General features: G+C 38.4%; 4 protein-coding genes across 9 annotated transcripts; 2 read left to right on the top strand and 2 right to left on the bottom strand.

Moving 5' to 3' along the window:
• Positions 1 to 333: 333 nt before the first annotated feature.
• On the bottom strand, positions 334 to 8,301 carry LOC124309291 (structural maintenance of chromosomes protein 6-like). 5 transcript variants are annotated; one of them, XM_046772789.1, is made up of 17 exons: positions 8,024 to 8,298; positions 6,591 to 6,789; positions 6,303 to 6,470; positions 5,669 to 5,904; positions 5,353 to 5,558; positions 4,951 to 5,148; positions 4,727 to 4,857; positions 4,490 to 4,630; positions 3,438 to 3,519; positions 3,146 to 3,359; positions 2,870 to 3,034; positions 2,449 to 2,636; positions 1,705 to 1,885; positions 1,452 to 1,544; positions 1,153 to 1,353; positions 917 to 1,050; positions 334 to 838 (listed from the first exon to the last, which is right to left on the bottom strand). In XM_046772789.1, the coding sequence occupies exons 1-17, from the start codon at positions 8,111 to 8,113 to the stop codon at positions 787 to 789; spliced, it is 2,679 nt and encodes an 892-aa protein (XP_046628745.1). In that variant the 5' UTR covers positions 8,114 to 8,298; the 3' UTR covers positions 334 to 786. The 5 variants fall into 5 exon arrangements, with proteins under 5 accessions (XP_046628745.1, XP_046628746.1, XP_046628747.1 ...); XM_046772790.1 differs by having other exon boundaries at positions 6,591 to 6,814; positions 8,024 to 8,073; XM_046772791.1 differs by lacking the exon at positions 4,490 to 4,630 and having other exon boundaries at positions 8,024 to 8,301.
• Positions 8,302 to 8,584: 283 nt separating this feature from the next.
• Positions 8,585 to 11,328, top strand: LOC124308631 (CDP-diacylglycerol--glycerol-3-phosphate 3-phosphatidyltransferase, mitochondrial). The gene is made up of 8 exons (XM_046771502.1): positions 8,585 to 8,740; positions 8,960 to 9,164; positions 9,249 to 9,371; positions 9,484 to 9,761; positions 9,845 to 10,119; positions 10,223 to 10,459; positions 10,576 to 10,785; positions 10,875 to 11,328. Exons 1-8 carry the CDS (start codon positions 8,709 to 8,711, stop codon positions 11,075 to 11,077), a joined length of 1,563 nt encoding a protein of 520 aa, XP_046627458.1. The 5' UTR covers positions 8,585 to 8,708; the 3' UTR covers positions 11,078 to 11,328.
• Positions 11,329 to 11,682: 354 nt separating this feature from the next.
• On the bottom strand, positions 11,683 to 17,866 carry LOC124308630 (DNA replication licensing factor Mcm5). 2 transcript variants are annotated; one of them, XM_046771501.1, is made up of 9 exons: positions 17,589 to 17,866; positions 16,877 to 17,132; positions 16,576 to 16,748; positions 16,160 to 16,497; positions 15,743 to 16,089; positions 15,225 to 15,658; positions 14,879 to 15,150; positions 14,554 to 14,815; positions 11,683 to 13,684 (listed from the first exon to the last, which is right to left on the bottom strand). In XM_046771501.1, the coding sequence occupies exons 1-8, from the start codon at positions 17,741 to 17,743 to the stop codon at positions 14,586 to 14,588; spliced, it is 2,205 nt and encodes a 734-aa protein (XP_046627457.1). In that variant the 5' UTR covers positions 17,744 to 17,866; the 3' UTR covers positions 11,683 to 13,684; positions 14,554 to 14,585. The 2 variants fall into 2 exon arrangements, with proteins under 2 accessions (XP_046627457.1, XP_046627456.1); XM_046771500.1 differs by having other exon boundaries at positions 14,557 to 14,815.
• Positions 12,044 to 14,552, top strand: LOC124308632 (1,5-anhydro-D-fructose reductase-like). The gene is made up of 7 exons (XM_046771503.1): positions 12,044 to 12,179; positions 12,872 to 13,019; positions 13,153 to 13,317; positions 13,492 to 13,695; positions 13,767 to 13,883; positions 13,948 to 14,342; positions 14,433 to 14,552. The coding sequence occupies exons 1-7, from the start codon at positions 12,151 to 12,153 to the stop codon at positions 14,479 to 14,481; spliced, it is 1,107 nt and encodes a 368-aa protein (XP_046627459.1). The 5' UTR covers positions 12,044 to 12,150; the 3' UTR covers positions 14,482 to 14,552.
• Positions 17,867 to 18,281: the final 415 nt, after the last annotated feature.

Below are 18,281 nucleotides of genomic sequence, written 5' to 3'. Positions count from 1 at the left end.
ATTGGCTTTTACACAATCTTCAAACCCATATAAATCGGAAAAACCTTACAAAGTACGCTCTGGTACAGTAAATCAAATATGGAATACAACTGAACAACACAAAATGAATAATAACAACGCAGCTTTGAAAAACATTGTCGGAGGTCATAAAATTATTTTGTTTTTCTTCAAATTACAGTATAAGGAATACAAGAGGTAGAGAGAAACTTGTTATATATCAGGTACAACAAGTTGAATAATTATTAACGTAAAAGTAGTAATATTATCACCTGGGCAAGGCACGCACTTGTGATGGGGTTGTAATTATCCATACTCTTCATAATTCATGCATGCACTTGTAATGGGGTTATATTTATCCATACTCTTCATAATTTATCACACTATTTTTCGCGTTCTTTTTGTTATTCCCTTGCTATGGTTCGATTGGTTAAAACATGTCGATGTATATTAACGTAGTATGAGCGATGTTACCTCCAGTGAAATTGCATAAAAAAGTAGAAAAAAATCATTAAAATCGTTATATGTCGATATATAAGCATTAGATTCACGTGAAATATTAATGTATGATTCGGGCCTGCAGACAGGTGATATTCATCTCTGCAAGAAATTAATATATGTATCTCTTATACGTGTAATTCTAAAACATACCTGAATAATTACATTACTGTGTAAAACTCAGTATGTAAAATTTTTGGATTGAGTTAATCAGCTTATAAAAAATACGCTGATAAAGAAAACTTTAGTAAAATGGTTAACTTCTTCTTTTGTTTTTCCAATATATTCTGACTATTTATCACTCTGCGAGCTGGTTCCAGGCGTTTCCTGCAGTGCTGGTGGTCTATAAGAACATAAACAATGAGATACCTTTTGCGACTTTTGTCATATTCATTATAATTAACAAAACTATATAACTCACCTATGATAAGTTACGTGATCTGCGCGTATTGAATGAGAGTCGGTAAGCTGGTTGAAAATTATAAATTGGCGATCTGGGTGCTTCATGACATGTTCTAATACGATTTTATTTGCGAACTTCCCGATGACACTCTCCTATGAAATGATACAAAAGATAATATTAATTATACACATCATGCGAACATTACCAAGAGCAAAAAAATTACGAACATCAGGTGAACGATATTATTGACTCACCTGAGGAAAGTTGATATTGTCGATAATATAAAACGCGACATCCACGCAGCACTTCCAGAATGCTAAGGTAAATGCCAGAATGTAATACGATAGTATTTCGCTATCCGGTATGTTAAAATATTTTTCTGCTTCTTTGTTTCCACCAAAAGAATTCATCGGAACTTGAAGCTTTTTTTTTCCCGAGTCGATAATGAGATAATTCTGTGTAAACAAATGAAGAAAAAACGTTGTTTTAATAATAAAATAGCACGCCGTGTCCATATATGAAATACATAGATACGGAACAAAAAAGCGGATACCTTGCATCCTCCGATGTCTACCAAACGTCCAAACTCTTCTTGCATTGTTTTACAAATATCTTCTTCCATGTTGATCGACAGATTCAATGTTAACTGTGGAACAAATTGTAAATACAATATTAATAAGATATCGCAAAAAATTAGCAGTGAGAGAGAGAGAGAGAGAGAGAGAGAGAGAGAGGGGGGGGGGGGGGGGGGAGAGAGACGTTTATTTACAATACGTTTATCAACAATAATAACTAAATCCACTCACTTGCATATGGTTTTTTTGGACGGCTTCCATATCGTGTATAGATTTTACCGTTTCGTCAAACTCTTTCGATATCTTCTCTAAATCAGCAGTCATTTGACGTATATACGACGCCTGCTGCTGCTTGGCTGCTGCGATACGCTTCTCTACTTGTTTTATCTCCTGATTGATTTCGACAGTAGATCTAAGTATTCAATAAACGTCAGAACGAATGTAACGATAATTAAAGACATTCACTTCATCTTACAGTACTTTCTCTACGAAAAATTAGCAAAAATAAAAATGAAAGAAATGAAATACTATTTCATTTTTCTACTGCGTTTGCTGAACTGGCTTCAGTTTATTTTTCGAATTTGATTCAACGAGTATCATTTACTAATAAGCAGATTTAATACTCCTACAAAAAATAATTGAATGTCATTGTTTTAAATTAAAGATCCAACAAATCTAATTGCATTCCTATATGCGAAACATGCACATCCCCTAGATACAGATCGCCTCACGTGATTTCTCCATTCAATGGTGAACTGTGCATCGGTGAGCATTAGTTAATTCCAACTTCAAGAATCAATTTTTCGAATGCCATTACAGACTTACCCTGTTGGCCAAGTGATTGGTACGGAGTTATGTTACAAATGCATTTATACGAAGCAATTGAGCTTTCAAAATACTTCTTGATATCAGTTTACAAAAATAATATCATGAAACATTAACTTTTAAGATTGAATGATGGCGAGCTTCATTTACCTTTGCGGATTCATGTCAGGACATAGTGTGGTAGCATCCGAAACTATTGACTCAATGGTGAAATTCTCTTTTTTCATATCTGCTTCCAAATTTTCTACAGTTCTCTGAAATTTCTGCAACTTGTTATCTATGGATGTACAGGCTTTACAAACCTTTACCAGAATCATTTTCTGAGCAGCAATCGATTTCTGAAATACAAATTTTAACAATGGTCAAATTGCTACTTTGTTAAGTCGGAGTATTTGGAAAAATTTATTGACAAGAGTTTATTTTCATGTTTTCTTTAAACGCAAGATTACAATGAAAAATTGTAAAAGTGGCAAATGAAAAAACAGGAAAAATAAACCCTGACGAAATATATTCCCTCAATAACGCAGCATAATAAACGAAACCTCTGCATTTATATGAAAAAAGCATTTACTCTGTATTTACTCCGATTTCCGTTTAGCTTATCATACGACGTATCGAATATTTTAATTTCATCCTCAAAAATGGCCACCTGCAGCTCTTTTTTTGCCTTCTTCAATTTTTTTTGATTGGTTGCATTATTATCAATTTTTTTCGTCAGATCTTGTATCGTGGCATTCTAAGGAAAATTTGTGACTATTATATAACACTGTCGCACAAGCCAGTACAGGTATTGGTAATTTTTCAGATATTTGTCTCGTTTACATGAGTCATGAATATATGAACTCACCAATTCTTCAAAAGTATCCGGCAGTGAAATATTATCGTTAGTGACGTCCATGGAATTAATTATATTTTGTTTTCTCGATTCATAGTTTGCGATTACCTCTTTAATTTGGTCCAAATCCGAATTTTTTGCTTCCAACTTTTTATTAGAGGATTCCTGCTGTGTCTTAAGATCATGATATGTTGCCATCATAGATTGAAGCTCATTTTGCATCTTGCTATATAATAGAAGAACAATGTATAGGTGAATGTATGGCAATTTAGTTAATTCAATTACTAATCACAGGATTACTCACTCCAAAAGGATATCTATCAGGTGAATTCTGCTTTGTTCCGTACAGCAGTTAGCCACGAGAGTATTGGAGCTTCCCATCATATCTGTTAAAATATAAGTACATTACATACTGTACACTGACTGTAGAAAATCATACATTACATGATATAATGCATGCACGATATACAAGTGAACGTCTACGTGTGTGCATCCCCACTTCAACTATAGATGTGTGAGTGTAGAATATGTGAGAAGGAGAGAGAGCTAGCGAGTTGTCTGAGGGATATATTGTTAAACATTACTTTAGATGATGTGAAGCAGAGTGTGTATGTTTGTATATTTGCTGTTGGTTACGGTGTGTGGGTGTCAACTTATGTTTATGATTTGGATGACCTGAGAAACCGAACGCGTGAATAAAGGATTATTAGAGAGTACAGATAGAACCGTCGAACGAAACGTCTCACGTACTGTATATTTTGCTTTGATTATTACGAATAAATACATTATTGTTAAGTCTAACAACCGATTGCTTAACTGCTCAAGTGACTGTGACTTTCCCATGTTTCCTTGCAATATCTAATAGATTTTCATATCCATATTCACGTAGAGGTTTAAATAACTGCAAATGAATTAATCACCACCAATCAAGTTGTTGATTAGTTTTGCTTTGATATCTAGGTCAATGAATATTATCTTTTACCCAGTAAGAATAAGTTGAGCAAATAATGTCAGGCATATTTTCGTCCCAAGAAAACTCTTGCAGAAGATTATGTAAGGTCTTTTTATCTTGGGAATTGTTCACGTAAAATGCACGTGACGTATTATGGTCAACATAATCTTCAACAACTGCCGCCCAATTAGGATCCTTTAGATTTACATACAATCCTGCGATAAAATAAAACTTGCAGACATGTTTGGTATGTAAATTAATATAAACGAAGAATAGACCCTATATGTATTGCACAGGTATGAAAAATGTAAACGTTTTCAGACCTTCTAATTTGCATGAAATTGAAGTGATTTAAACAACGGAATTTCAGGGTATTCAAAATTAGTGATTACGATAATAATTACCTGAAGGACCACATGGCTGTCTTTCAGAGCTTCTTTCATACTCTTCTACTGTGTTTAGCAATTCAGACATAGTAGACTCAGAGATTCTATCTGGATTATCACGCATTTTCTGCAATCGTTGTAGCTTGCTGAATTTCTCATCTGTGCAATATTGCAGAAGAAAAAAATTAAGCGATTCGTATACGATGACTGTAAGATATTACCAAAAATACGATCTTAGACAAGTGACTCACTTACCCATACCCTTAATACTGAGCTCAAAATCAGCCTGCAATTGTTTCAAAGCTCTCTTCAGATCTTCTAGCTCACCACTAAGCTTTACTTTGATTTCCTCTTTCTCCTTTAATTTAGCCTCAATACACATTAAGCTATTTAACAGTTAGTCGACTTCATTTTGCTGTTTTCTGTTTTCAATTCGCTTAGAAATGTAAAAGTCACGTACTTATTTACAAAATACTCACTCAAACTTTTTTATTTCTTGTCTGTAAATGTTCATGTGCTTTTTCATCTTAGCTGTTTCCTTTTGCAATTTTTCTTTTTCCGTAATCCTTAAAGCAAGTTTTCTTTTATTGGAGGCAACGCGCCTTCCTAAATCATCTAATGCCTTAATATCTTTTTCAACCTTCTTGTGACGCTTCTGTAGTTTCATTACGTATTCTCTGTAAAGTTTGTTACTCATATCTATTAATCGGATAGGAAAAAATACGTTGGATCATTACTACCGCATCAGAATATAGTGTTTTTGTGCATAATAATAATTCCAAAATTGGAATCAAGTGTGAACACGAAATTATACAGAAATTTTTTTTTCCTGACTTGAAAGTACAATTATCAATTAAAATATTTATCTATGATGTTCGTACTTTTTTTTCCTCATTAATTCTTCCCATTGTTTCCGCTCTGCTTTCAATCCATCCATGACATCCTGAATTTTTTTTAAATCTTTGACCATCGACCATTGCAGTTGTTTTTTTAAATCTACCAAGTTCTCACGATCTACGATAGTTGATTGCTGCATTTCTTTCATCTCCTTGATCTTGGAAATTTCATTGTTCAAGAAATCCAATTGCTGGAAAAATCAAGGAATTAAGTTCATAACTTAAGCGCGGTAGAATTTTCCACTAGCTTGATATAAAGAAAACCCAAGATTGGTTTAATATTGATAATGGGTAATATCACCTTTTTTGTTTTATTCATTTTCAGTCTGTTCATAACGATGAAACTATCGTTGTCAATTGTCCTTAAACCTGAAGCGGTCATAAGATCTTCATAAAATTTTTTTGGATCGATAGTGGATAATTTCATTGACTCAATTTGGCTCATTGTCAGTACTGGGTGATCCCATTCAATATTCCTCATCGATTTAATTTGTTTTCGCAAGTCACTCACACTGATATCGACGGATTCTACGTCGTCTGAAAATTGCAACAATTTTTGCTTTTTACGGTGCTTTTATGAACCCTGTCAGAGTGGCCACAAATCGATCAGCTTATTGACTCTATATTCAATTCAAATTGAAGAAAAATATAATATTCAAAAGCGCCCATTTGTTTTCTTAAGGAAAAAAAGCACTCTGACTTCTCAAAAAATCAGTCATAATTCCCATGATAGAAAACTTATATTTTCAGTTTTTTCAATGACCAAATAAAAAATCCCCTGACACGTCTCTAGATTTTCCAGGAGTATTGCTACCCTGCCCATAGAGAATTAAAATTTGAAACAATTTGGTGAGTCGTTTTACTGCCAAATGACTCATAAGGGGATAGGTTTCATCCCTTGGCATTAATACATCAAAAGTTTGACAAGAGATTACCTTTATCACTTAATAGCTTATACGTGCGATGATGCACATTGCCCCATGTCCTGATTGTACACTGGATTATGATATAATCCTCAGACGGATTTGATTTGTCGGACGACTCTTGTTTATTGCATAAAGTGATTCTGATTGTGGCAGGTAATTCCGTATTTTTAATAAAATCTAGATAAAAAAAAATATAAAAATTATTAAAAGCTACGAATACATAGCTTATAAAACAAGTACTTGCTCTTATGAGGTAAATGAAAGTTTGAAAAAAAATAGTGTTATCCATATACATACCTCTGAGTGTACCGCCTCGACCTACTCTATTTAGTCCACCTCCAAGCCCAAGAGACAGAGCATGAAAAATGGTACTTTTGCCATGAAAATTCTCGGTCATAATGAAATTGACATTGTGGTTGAATTTAAGTTCCCAATTTTCGTAGTTCAGGAAATTATTCATGTACAATCTCATTATTTGCCCCGGATTTGCGACGTCCTATGGACATCAATTTTGCAAATGACTATTGCAGTAATCGGCGCGGCGATAAAAAAAAAACCTATTCATAAATTTCAGCCATAGATGATATTGGAATAAGCATTGTTACAGACAAGTTAAAAAAAACTGGGCGTTGCAGAAGTATTTTCAGATTTAGCCAAAGCCTTTGATACTGTTAATCGTGAAAAATGACAAAAATACTCGAGTGCATTTGACGGAGAAATAAAGAAATGGATTGAATTTTACGAATTTCCTACAGCAGCCCGTGCCATTTCTTTATTTCTGCGTTGAATGAAAATGTGTCTGAATGTTTTTATTCAGAATTCCGTACAGAATCGGACTGTTAAGCGTCTTTCCACGTTTAAGATAGGTTTATTAACTCCAATCCTTGGAGATATACATATACGACAACATCGTAATCGACTGGGACATTATCTTTCAGTGCCGATCTGCATGGCGGCCCAAGCAAGGCCCGTAATTTATTCAGTATTATTAGTAATATACACGTCTGTGTCATACACATAGGCTTATACCTATACATATAAAATAAACTAAGCACGCCGGCTATTTCTTTTGTCCCCTGAATGCCTATAGTTATTGGTGCTGTGCCACCTATGGTTGGGGGACCATGCGCTAGAGGGAAAGAGAAAAAGAAGTGAGGGGTAGCTGCAGGTTGCCCCATCCTACATATCCCAATCCCGAGATCGCTAAAAAGAGATAACAGTATCAACTGTTTTTCGTGAACATAAGCAGAGATATTACTCGGCCCATGTCTCGCAGAGATGATTCTTCCGTAAGCCCAGTGTTAAAAATCCGATCTTCAACTATTTTGATTTAGCTTACTTAGTCGTTAACATGGTCTGAAATTTCGCATCAATGAGAATGAGTACTTTATCTATAGTATACTAAAAAATTATTTTTCTCTGTTCACATTCCGTTCGTGTTCCGAGCCACCTTAAATCAGTGGCCAGAGTGCGTATATTTAGATACGGTACATCTTTGCCAGAATACAGCATTTTATTGAATTATTACGATGTAACGTGGTTTCAGGTGAATAAATAAATACAAATAAATTGATTTGAACACACGCACTATTCGCTAACGATATATGCATGCCACGCCCAGGATAAACGCCGGCTTTATACGTGTGCGCATCGCGCGCGTCTTTTATTATTATATATTTATTCTCAGTTTATTGCGAACTTATTCGTGCGAAAAAATTGATGATATTTACCTCCTTCGCACAATCATTCTTTGTAAAGTTTGCGTACGCATGCTCTTTTCCGGTAAGGTCGAGTTTTAGTTTCTTCTTATCGGACGGCATTGTGAAACAACTAGTTGCTAACGCGTAAAATTATAACTGCGTAAATGCCTTGCCACCCATCTCAAAACCGCGCACGTACTTCGCGTATTCTTCCATCTTTTATCTCCTCATGCGTCACAGTCGATCCATCCACGTGTACGGCCTTCAAACGACCGGGGATTCCGCAAAATATGTATTTGATAAGATATAGGAACGACAAAACTGACCGCATCGGAAGTAGGTGGCGTTCGTTAATGTTTTTTTTTTATTTAATTTCTTTAAATTCCAACTTCCCTCTAGCTAGGTTCTAGTCCAGGAGAATAAAATAAAGTTCTATTCAGGAATAACGCAGGTTAGCCGATTTTTTTATAGGTTCATCACAGACGGACGAACATATTTTCACCTACCCCCCAAAAAGTTAGGTCCGGATTTGTCCGTAACGATTGTTTAAACTTTTGATTTTATGGCTTATTCGTCTGGACTTCAATTTGAACAGTTGCGTTAGTGGGACGTTTAGTTGCGCGCGACTCTGTTCCGTGGACGGTTGCCGTTCGGTTTAAGTTGTTTGGTACTAAATGTGTCTTGACTATTAACGCGTTGGCAAAGTTTAGTTCTAATGAAACATTTAATTTTACGAACGTTCAAAAGGTGGGTGAGAAAACAATTTCAGCTCATCACCGTCCCGTTGCTTTACGTATTTCAATTTAAATTTCGCAATTTCATCTTGACCTTGCCCAACCTAACCCTATAATCCGAAATCAGGAAGTCAAACATCGAGTTGCGATTTTTGAATTTGAAAATTTTTAGCAGCATCATGGAATTGATATTCAAAAGTGGTTTTAAGTGCTGCATTAAATGACGTTACAGATTTTACAATCTCAAAAATACTCGTGGAAATTTACTACTTAACCCACGGCCTAATGCCTCGAGTACTTGCATTGCCAGGTGCAAAACAGAAATAGCCATGCTTGATGACGAGAAATATGTCGAGGTCGAGGCTACCTCTTGTGAGATGAACAGTCTCACCTGGCTTCATAAGGCTTCTCCAGGATTTCCTACTAATGGTTCGAAGGTAGCAAAGAAATTAAAAAAATAGTACCTTTACTGTTTGAAGCGATACCAGCAATGTACAGTTTATGCTCGCTACTTGTTCCAGATCACAGTTGTTCACGAACCAAGTGCGTTCTACAACTTGTTACTCGATAAATGCCACACTGCTCAGAAAAGAATCACTCTAGCTTCTCTGTACCTCGGAACTGGAGAGCTTGAATCAAACTTGGTCAGTATTTAACTATCCAAGTAGATGTCAGAAGAACTTCATAACTTCCCATCATTCGTTAGTTAAGCCTGACCGACTATTAGCTAACTCATCGACTTGATTTCGGAATCAGGTCGCGGCCTTAGGGGATAACTTGGAAAGGAGCAATGGTACAGTGAAGATAAATATTCTGCTGGACTACACGAGGGGCTCGAGAGGGAAGCAAAACTCGCGAACGATGCTTCAACCTCTGCTGAAAGGTCGGTGGGGTAAATCGTGCAGTGTAGCTCTTTACCACACTCCAAAGCTGCGTGGTATTTTGAAGGCTCTGATACCAGATCGATTTAACGAACTTGTGGGCCTGCAGCATATGAAACTGTACCTGTTTGATGATACTTTGATAATCAGTGGGTGAGTTGAGGGATTCAAGAGGATAAAGGCGATACGATGGTTGAAAATGACCCTCATTTCGTTTGTTTTGATATTTATTTTAGAGCAAACTTGAGTCACGACTATTTCACCAATCGTCAAGACAGATACATTGTTATAGAAGACTGTAAAGAGTTGTGCGATTTTTATTCCAAACTGGTTGAGAGAGTCAGCGAATTCAGTTTCAAACTGGAATCCAACGGCACAACGACGTTCAAATCGGAAGAAAACATACATCCCTACAAAGGGAGACGGAAAAACTTCACCGATGCTGCCGCGAGGAATATAAAATCCCTGTTTCACGAGGAGATGGAAAAAAGATCAGAGATTACGAAAAACGGTAAAAGAAAAAGGATATAACCGTGTACTAGAGGATAAAAATATTATTGGAAGTCTACCAGTTCAAAATAATTACACAGAACCAATTTTTCAAGCATTAATAGATGGAATCTCGGAATATGATACATGGATATTTCCTCTAATCGAAATGGGCCAGTTGAACATCAGGCATGACAGCGAAGTGACATTAAGGCTTCTTCAGACGGCGCAGTCAGGCGCTACGCTTAAACTTGCGACCGGTTACTTTAACCTGATCCCTACGTACAGAAAAGCTTTGCTCAATGATTGCAAAGCGACATGTCACCTACTCACCGCTCACCCAACTGCGAATGGATTTCACGGTAAGCCGATGAGGCATTGAAGTATAAATTGATTGAATTGAACAATTTTTCTACTAAAAATAGTTGCACTTTGTTTATAAATATCTAATCGATACCTTCAAACTTGTGATTTTTAGGTGCTAAAGGAATCGCTGGCGGCATTCCGTTGGCTTACACAAAAATTGAAGAATCGTTTTACAAATCCTGTGTGAGGAGCGGACAGAAAGATAGAGTTACACTTTGGGAATTTGTCCGCTCAGGGTGGACCTATCACGCCAAAGGCCTTTGGTATTCCCTTCCTGGAGAACAAAAGCCCTGTTTGACACTTATCGGATCACCGAATTTCGGTAAATTCAGCCCAAGTGTTTTTTGATTCTCAAATAACACCGAAAAATTGGTTAGTCAGTTAATTTTTTTTTGTATCAAATTTTAATAGGGTACAGATCGGTTAGGAAAGACTTGGAGACTCAAGTAGCGCTTATCACGCGAAACGAGGACCTACAGACGGCACTAGAAGCGGAACACACGCGTCTATTTTCGCGTGCAAAACCCGTTGACGGTAGAACTTTTAAGGCACGTGATCGAGTTGTTCCAACGTGGGTCGTCGCCATGGTTGTTTTATTCCGCTATTTCTTTTAATTAAGTGTAGTCACGTCTTAAAAAGAGTCTAGTTATTTACACGCGTGCACATACTGTGTATGTGACGTGAGGTAATTGTAACGGCACAATTGACCTCGGTATAAAATTAGGGTGTTGTGCTTACAATGTTATAAATATGCATTGTGAGTTGAACTTGCATATTATTTCGCTGTACTCTGTTAGAAATCATTGAAGTATTGTATTGTTGATAGTTTTAATTTATTTTTCAAAATAATCTAATTTTCCTACTAGCAGTGTGTCAATTTATTACCCCCCCCCCCATAATTTTATAGTTACCAGAGTATTTGATTTTCATTTTTTGCATTTTCATTACCTACAGCATGGAAACACAATCGTCCAATCACAGATAATTAAATCAACTAAAAAAGATTTCATATGTAATTTGAAATAAATGAAACAATCAACCAAAGAATGCTGATCAAACTAATCGACACGGTTCAGAAATTTACCATCCTTCTGATTAGCTTCTTACAGCCTTGTCGATAGATACTACAAGACTTGTTACATTCTCTGGTATGTATTAAATGTAGTTCTTGATGTAACTCTTAGAATCCCATCATAAATTAATACAATGTATGAACATATTCTTATGACATTGGGTCAACTGTTTATTAAAATGATGTATTAAACCTGCTTACATGGAGAGGTGAGAGAAGATTAGAATCGACGAATCAAACTACATGGATCATTTACAAGAAGCCTCGATACGCGGATACGTATTTCGATCAACTCTTTGGCGAATCAAGCGCTTTTTTCAAGTCACTTTCCTTGATCGGCGATTCGTTTGACATATTTTTCGCAAATTGCAAGGAAGTTACACCTGCACTTGGCTCCCGTTGACTGCCCCAATGTTCGCTCTGTTGCATTCGCCACCATATGTAAAATTCAATAGCCAAAACCGGGCAAGCGATGATTTCGAACCGATGTGCCCTTAGGAAGTGGCTGAAGTTCGACATGGTTGATTTCAAAGAGGATATCCAGTCAAGCCGGAATGACGTGAAACATAACCTCGGGAGTTGGGTCTTGGCGAAGGTTCTTTCGAATAGCTGACGATGATTTATCGCATCTCGAACAGAATGTGGTGTGTACGATCCGAATTTGGTTACTTCTTTTCAAGTGTCTCGCTTTGCTTTCCAATTGAACTTGCTATTGTTGAATCCGTTGAAACGAAAAATCAAATTCACGTGTTGAAGAAAACTTTACGTAATTCGCAGTTTTTCCCTCTCGCTGATGTATCATTCAGCTTTTTTAACACTACCCATGGAAGTAGCACCTAATGCTCTGTACTATGATTGGCTAAGCGTGTTTCCTGAACCAGTCACGGCGCAGAGCAAGACTGGCAGTGCAATTTATTTCACCCGCCATCTGTCGTCGACGTGACGAACCGTTAAACGTCAGGGACTGGCGCGGCGCCAGTATTTCAAAACTTAGTCAAACGCAAACATCAAACTTTTACGATGGTTAAAAATAGCGCTTAACGGAACGCAGAATCCGCGATAGAACAAGCAGATTGATCAACGTAGTTTGAATGTTATTTAAACAATACTTAGTAACCGGTATAAATCGCAATCGTTGCCTGGTAAATCGCGCAGGCAACAAAACGGTGATTAACCGATCCTACTGTCCATCGTCATTTAAATCGGAGCTGAAACGCTTATTGATTTAGGTACAAATTAAATTGCATACTCTCCTATGTTGAACAGACATACATATAATTTTTTGCACAAGCCCAGCGTGGCTAAAAATAATCGAGTTATGCAACACGTTTTTCAGGAGGAATACTTCCGGACTTGGAATCGGGTTATCCGCTATCCTATCACTGCATTATTCGAAGGGAATACCGGCGGCTGCAACAGCGATGCAAAATATACGGTTGTCATCGAACTTCGAGATTCCGACAGTCGGACTTGGGACATGGCAGGTGATTGTGTTACGTCTTCTCGGTAAATTGTAACACAAAAAATTTTGCGACACGTGGTCTAAAAACATGAAAGATCGTCAATTGATCATTTCATAAAATTTGATAACAGTCCCGAAAAATATTTATATTTCAGTCAGGGCCCGAGGAAATTGAAAAGGCCGTCGAAGCCGCGCTGGAAAACGGGTACAGGCATATCGACACGGCTTTCAATTACAATAATGAAGAGGCCATTGGACGAAGCTTGAAAAAATGGTTTGACAAGGGCGGTCAACGTCGCGATCTCTTCATTACGTCAAAAGTGTGAATCTCTTGAGTATCTTATTTCGTTTATTGAATACTCGGATTAATTTTTTTTATGAAGTACAAGATATCATTCAGTATAGAAAAGAAAATACATACGGAGTACGGGACATTCATGGACGTCTGCGGCTACGCCACTTCGATATTTCCACAGTTTGAAATTATTTTGCAGCTCCCCCATTACGGAAACAGACCAGGCGACGTTGAGAAGTTCATCAAATTGTCATTGGATAAGCTACAACTTGATTACTTAGACATGTACTTGATCCACATGCCATTTGCATTTGTTAAGGACCCCAATGGATACGCTCCGACGATTGATCCAGACGGTTTTTACAAGCTGGATCTAAACACGGACCCCGTCTCTGTATGGAAGGTAACAGAAATGATTGATGTAAGAAAAAATCAAGCCATGAATTCTCAAAATAATTTTCATCGTTTGCACAGGAAATGGAAAAACAGGTTAAAAATGGTAGAGCAAAATCGATCGGATTGAGCAATTTCAATGATAAACAATTAACGGAAATTTGGGATAATGCTGACATAAAACCAAGTAACTTACAGGTAAAACAGAAATAAAATATATTATAATTTCAAAGAACAAAACCCGTTATAATTTCAATCGCAGATCGAGCTCCACGCCTATCAGCAACAAAAGCGATTGCGCGAGCTGTGCAAAGGGTACAACATCGCGGTGACCGCTTACAGTCCGCTGGCCTCACCCGGAGCGAAAACTCATTTTCAAACAAAGTACAATTACAACGCGGAGAAGTTTCCCGATCTTCTGGGTCATCCGGTCGTTAAAGAAATTGCCGCGGCTCACAGCAAGACGACGGCTCAAGTTTTGCTGCGCCACCTTGTGCAGGCGGGCGTCGTTGTTATACCGAAAAGTGCCAGTCCCCAGCGGATCAAGGAAAACATCGATCTATTCGATTTCGAACTAACACAAACCGAGATGAACTCGCTAGACGTGCTGGATCGCGGTGTGGACGGGAGAATTTTTCACTTTCTGTTTTTCAAGGGGTGAGTAGAAAAAAGTGAAACTTTTTTCAATTCGAAGATTCTTCTTGATTTCCGTCATCAACTTGTCCCCTTGTTACCTGCTTTTTTCAGGGTCGAAAAACATCCGCATTACCCGTTTAAGGACGAGTTGGACTATTAACAAGTAGTCAGTTCAGAATCTTGCCGTAATAAAAATGAACTGTAAAATAAAACGAACATTAAAAAAATTTACCACCTGTGTGCATCTCTCTAATGGCGTGTAGTTTAAGAAAGCCTGTAGAGCATTTTTCGCTGCATGCGATGCTGTAGTTCGCCGCGTCTTATCATCGTGTGAATAACTTTGTAGATTGCGCGTTCGGGATATTTTTGTTTGGTGAAATCAGCAACGATATTCTGCTCAGACACTTGAGATCCGATAGCGAAACGCCGTTTCAGTTGTTTCTCAATCTGCGTCAACATCTCGTGCTCCTCGTCCGTTGTAAAGCCTTCCGCTCCTAAACAAGCGCGAATTTAAGTAGAAACATGTTAAATACAATTAAATTTTTTTTGCAACTTACCATCCAAAGATCCGCTCATGGCAGCATCCAGCGTCGACACTTGAAAGAGCCTGAGGGCCTCGTTGACGTGATTTTCGGTGGCAAACGACTGTAGCCTCATTTTAGCAAGAGATTCTGTTATTCTGATGATGGCTTCGAGCTGACGAACGGTTATTGGTATGGACGGTCGCTTTTCGGTGTCTTTTTCGTGCTCCCTAGTACCGCTGCGCATCATAACATAACGATTCTTCAACTTCTCGCCAGCTTCCTTGCTTATTCTTGGGCCGCATTTCCTATGAATCAATTAGTAGTTAAAAAACGATTACGAAAATTTAACTCTGCTCGAAAAAGTATGTGAAGCACTCACGTTCGGCAGTAATGAATGTATTTCTTGATTAGGTTCAATGATAATTCGCCGTCAGCTTGTTGCTCGGTGATCTGACCGGCGTTGGTGTGTATTTTCATCACGTGCTTAGCCAGTGTGATATCCTTGGCCTGATCGTGTTCATCTTTGACAATAAAGATCATGTCGAATCTGGACAATATGGTAGGCATGAAGTCGATGTTCTCCTCGCCCTTGGTGTCGTCCCATCTGCCAAATATCGAATTGGCTGCGGCAAGAACCGAGCATCGCGAATTCAGGGTCGTCGTTATCCCAGCTTTCGCTATCGATATTGTTTGCTGTTCCATCGCCTCGTGAATCGCGACTCTGTCATCCTCCTTCATCTTATCGAACTCGTCTATACAGACGACTCCACCATCGGCCAACACCATCGCTCCACCTTCCATGACGAAATTTCTCTAAGGAATATCGATCAACAGCTGTAATTAGGGTACAAAAAAAAAAAGGCGGAAGGGGGGGGGGGACTGTTGAAAGATATTCACCGTCGATGGATCGCGCGTAACGGACGCGGTGAGACCTGCGGCCGAACTACCCTTTCCTGAAGTGTAAACGGCGACGGGAGCAACGCGTTCAACGAATTTTAGGAGCTGGGATTTGGCCGTTCCAGGATCGCCGAGCATGAGAATGTTGATGTCGCCCCTGCGGCACAAGCCGTCGGGCATTTTCTTTCTCGAGCCGCCGAAGAGCAGACAGCCGATGGCCTTCTTCATGTCCTCAGCGCCGAAAATGCTCGGCGCAATGCTTCTAGATATCCTATCATAGATTTCAGGATCGGCAGCCAGACGGCGAAACACGTCCTCCTCGGCCGCGGTAAACGGCGCTTGCGTACCTGATGAGGTTACGAAAGATATCAGATGATAGCTCAGAATTGAATAAGGCAAAATTAAACGACCGCTCACCACTTCCAGTGTTGTCACCGTCCACGGAAATCCCCACGACTCTGATATACGGCGCTCGAACGCCTACTGCTGCCTTGTTCCTTGTTTCGCGTCGTCCTCCAGTCTTATCGATTTTCTTTATCGAATAAATGCCGAGTATGAGGACTCTGTTTCCTGGCACAACTCTTTCGCACAAATAGCGGTCGCAATAGAGCTGCAAGTGCCTGGGCACTTCACCCTGGGGAATATTGTCCGGTAATTCTTGCAGCTTTAGCACCTGGAAGTCGACGCATCGGCACTTGTCTGGTATTATGAAGTACGGATCCAACGGGCACTTTAAGGCTGTTCCTGTCTGCTGACTGGTATGAAATTAAATGATTAGAATTGCTTTTTACTCGAGGTAGGTAGATTATCTTCATCAAGGAAATAATACCAACGTGTTGCATTTCCGTGGCATTTGGTAACCCTCAAAGCCTGGTTGAATGGCTATGTCAGGCACGACGTTTCTGCAGGTTCGACATTGTATCGCGATTCTTGTCGCCTTTGCCCTGATTCCTGACGCAGATATTACGATTCCAGGTACTTTAACGAGCTTGGAGACAACATCGTGCTGTAAATAACAGATGTTTGTATTAGTGGCAGAAAAAACACAGCAGCACAATCGTCTTTGCTGGAATTCAACGTTGAAATTGAGAAGACCATTTTGCACGAGATTGAAATAAATCTACATGCGCGTACCTTCATCCCCCTGAAAGGAGTAGCGTTTGCATCGGATGAAAGGAGAACCTGAATGTCCTCGACCTTTTCTTCATCCTGAGGTCTAGGTGCGGTGAGTTCGTCAGCAACATCAGTGGCAGCCTCCTCGAAAACTGGTAAATAATCAAGGGGCTGTTTATATATTTTCTCTGCAAGGGATTCATCGAATGCAGCCAAGTCCTCGAGATTCACTTCGACCCAATACCGACCCAAATTATAGTTCCGTTTCAAGGCGTCCCTGCAAACAACGTCGAAATTAACTAACGATAACAAAAACTATTGGAAAATCTTCGATCCAGCAAATGTATCATCTTTATTCAAGACTAGCTTTAAAACCCTCACTCGCTAGAGCTCGCTCGGGGTCGGATACGTCTGAATAGACGTAAGAACCTACGACTGTGCAATGAATTCTATACATCGCAAACCATCTCAGTCGGTATGCCCTTAAATTGAGAGACGAAAATCATTAAAAAAAATTCAACAATGATATAACTTGGTCAAAATCACCAGGTCAAGGACCTGGACAGCCAGAACTACGGAGTGCTTGTCAACCGAATATCCAAATTTTTATTCCGAATTTTAATTTAATATACTATGTATGATGTATGATGATGTATGATATGATATGATATGATGATATGATATTATAACATGATATGACGTATGATGTATGATTTTAGCTGAGAAAGCTTACCGATATTTGTAGTTAAAATTGCCCTCGTGAAATTGCCGGATAAACTCCTTGAACTTCTGTTTGCACTGTTTTAATTTTAGCTGCTTTCCATCGTCCGGTTCTTCGGTCGAAAAATGTTCCACAAAGAATGTATCTGGCCGATCAAACCCCTCCATCGTTATTATTGCCCGCTAGCTACAAGTCTTTTATACAGACGCCTATTTTTATTGTAACGCGAAACATGCACAAACAACAGGTCAGGTCAGGTTAGGTTAACTTTGACGAAGCCCCGTTTTTTCGCGGGAAAACAAAAACCAATCGCGAGTCGTCGTCGCCATGTTGCAGCTTTTATTTAATCTGATTGGCTCCCAACTATTGAAAAGATCTGGAAAAATTATGGAGACAATCAGGAAACACTATCGGCCATGTTGGCTTTTTTTCGTCATCTGATTGGCTCTATAGTCGCCATTTTTTATTTTATCGGAACCTTGTAAGGAGCGGGAAGAACGACCAGACATTTTTGAATCTTGAACAAAATGCATGTTTCAAATATTCAAAATGATTCAATATGATTAATTAATCATATCATCAAAGAATTTCTTTTACCGGTAACGCTTAAAGCTTGTTTTTAAGCTTCATCTATGAGTTTACGTACACTTAAATAATTAGAACTGGATGACAAATGTTCTTGCTATACTAATTATTCATGATCAT

Source organism: Neodiprion virginianus, chromosome 7 (genome assembly GCF_021901495.1).
Source record: "Neodiprion virginianus isolate iyNeoVirg1 chromosome 7, iyNeoVirg1.1, whole genome shotgun sequence".
Lineage (NCBI taxonomy): Eukaryota > Metazoa > Arthropoda > Insecta > Hymenoptera > Diprionidae > Neodiprion > Neodiprion virginianus.
Note: the sequence above shows the minus strand (reverse complement) of the source record. Positions and strands in the feature narration are given on the sequence as shown.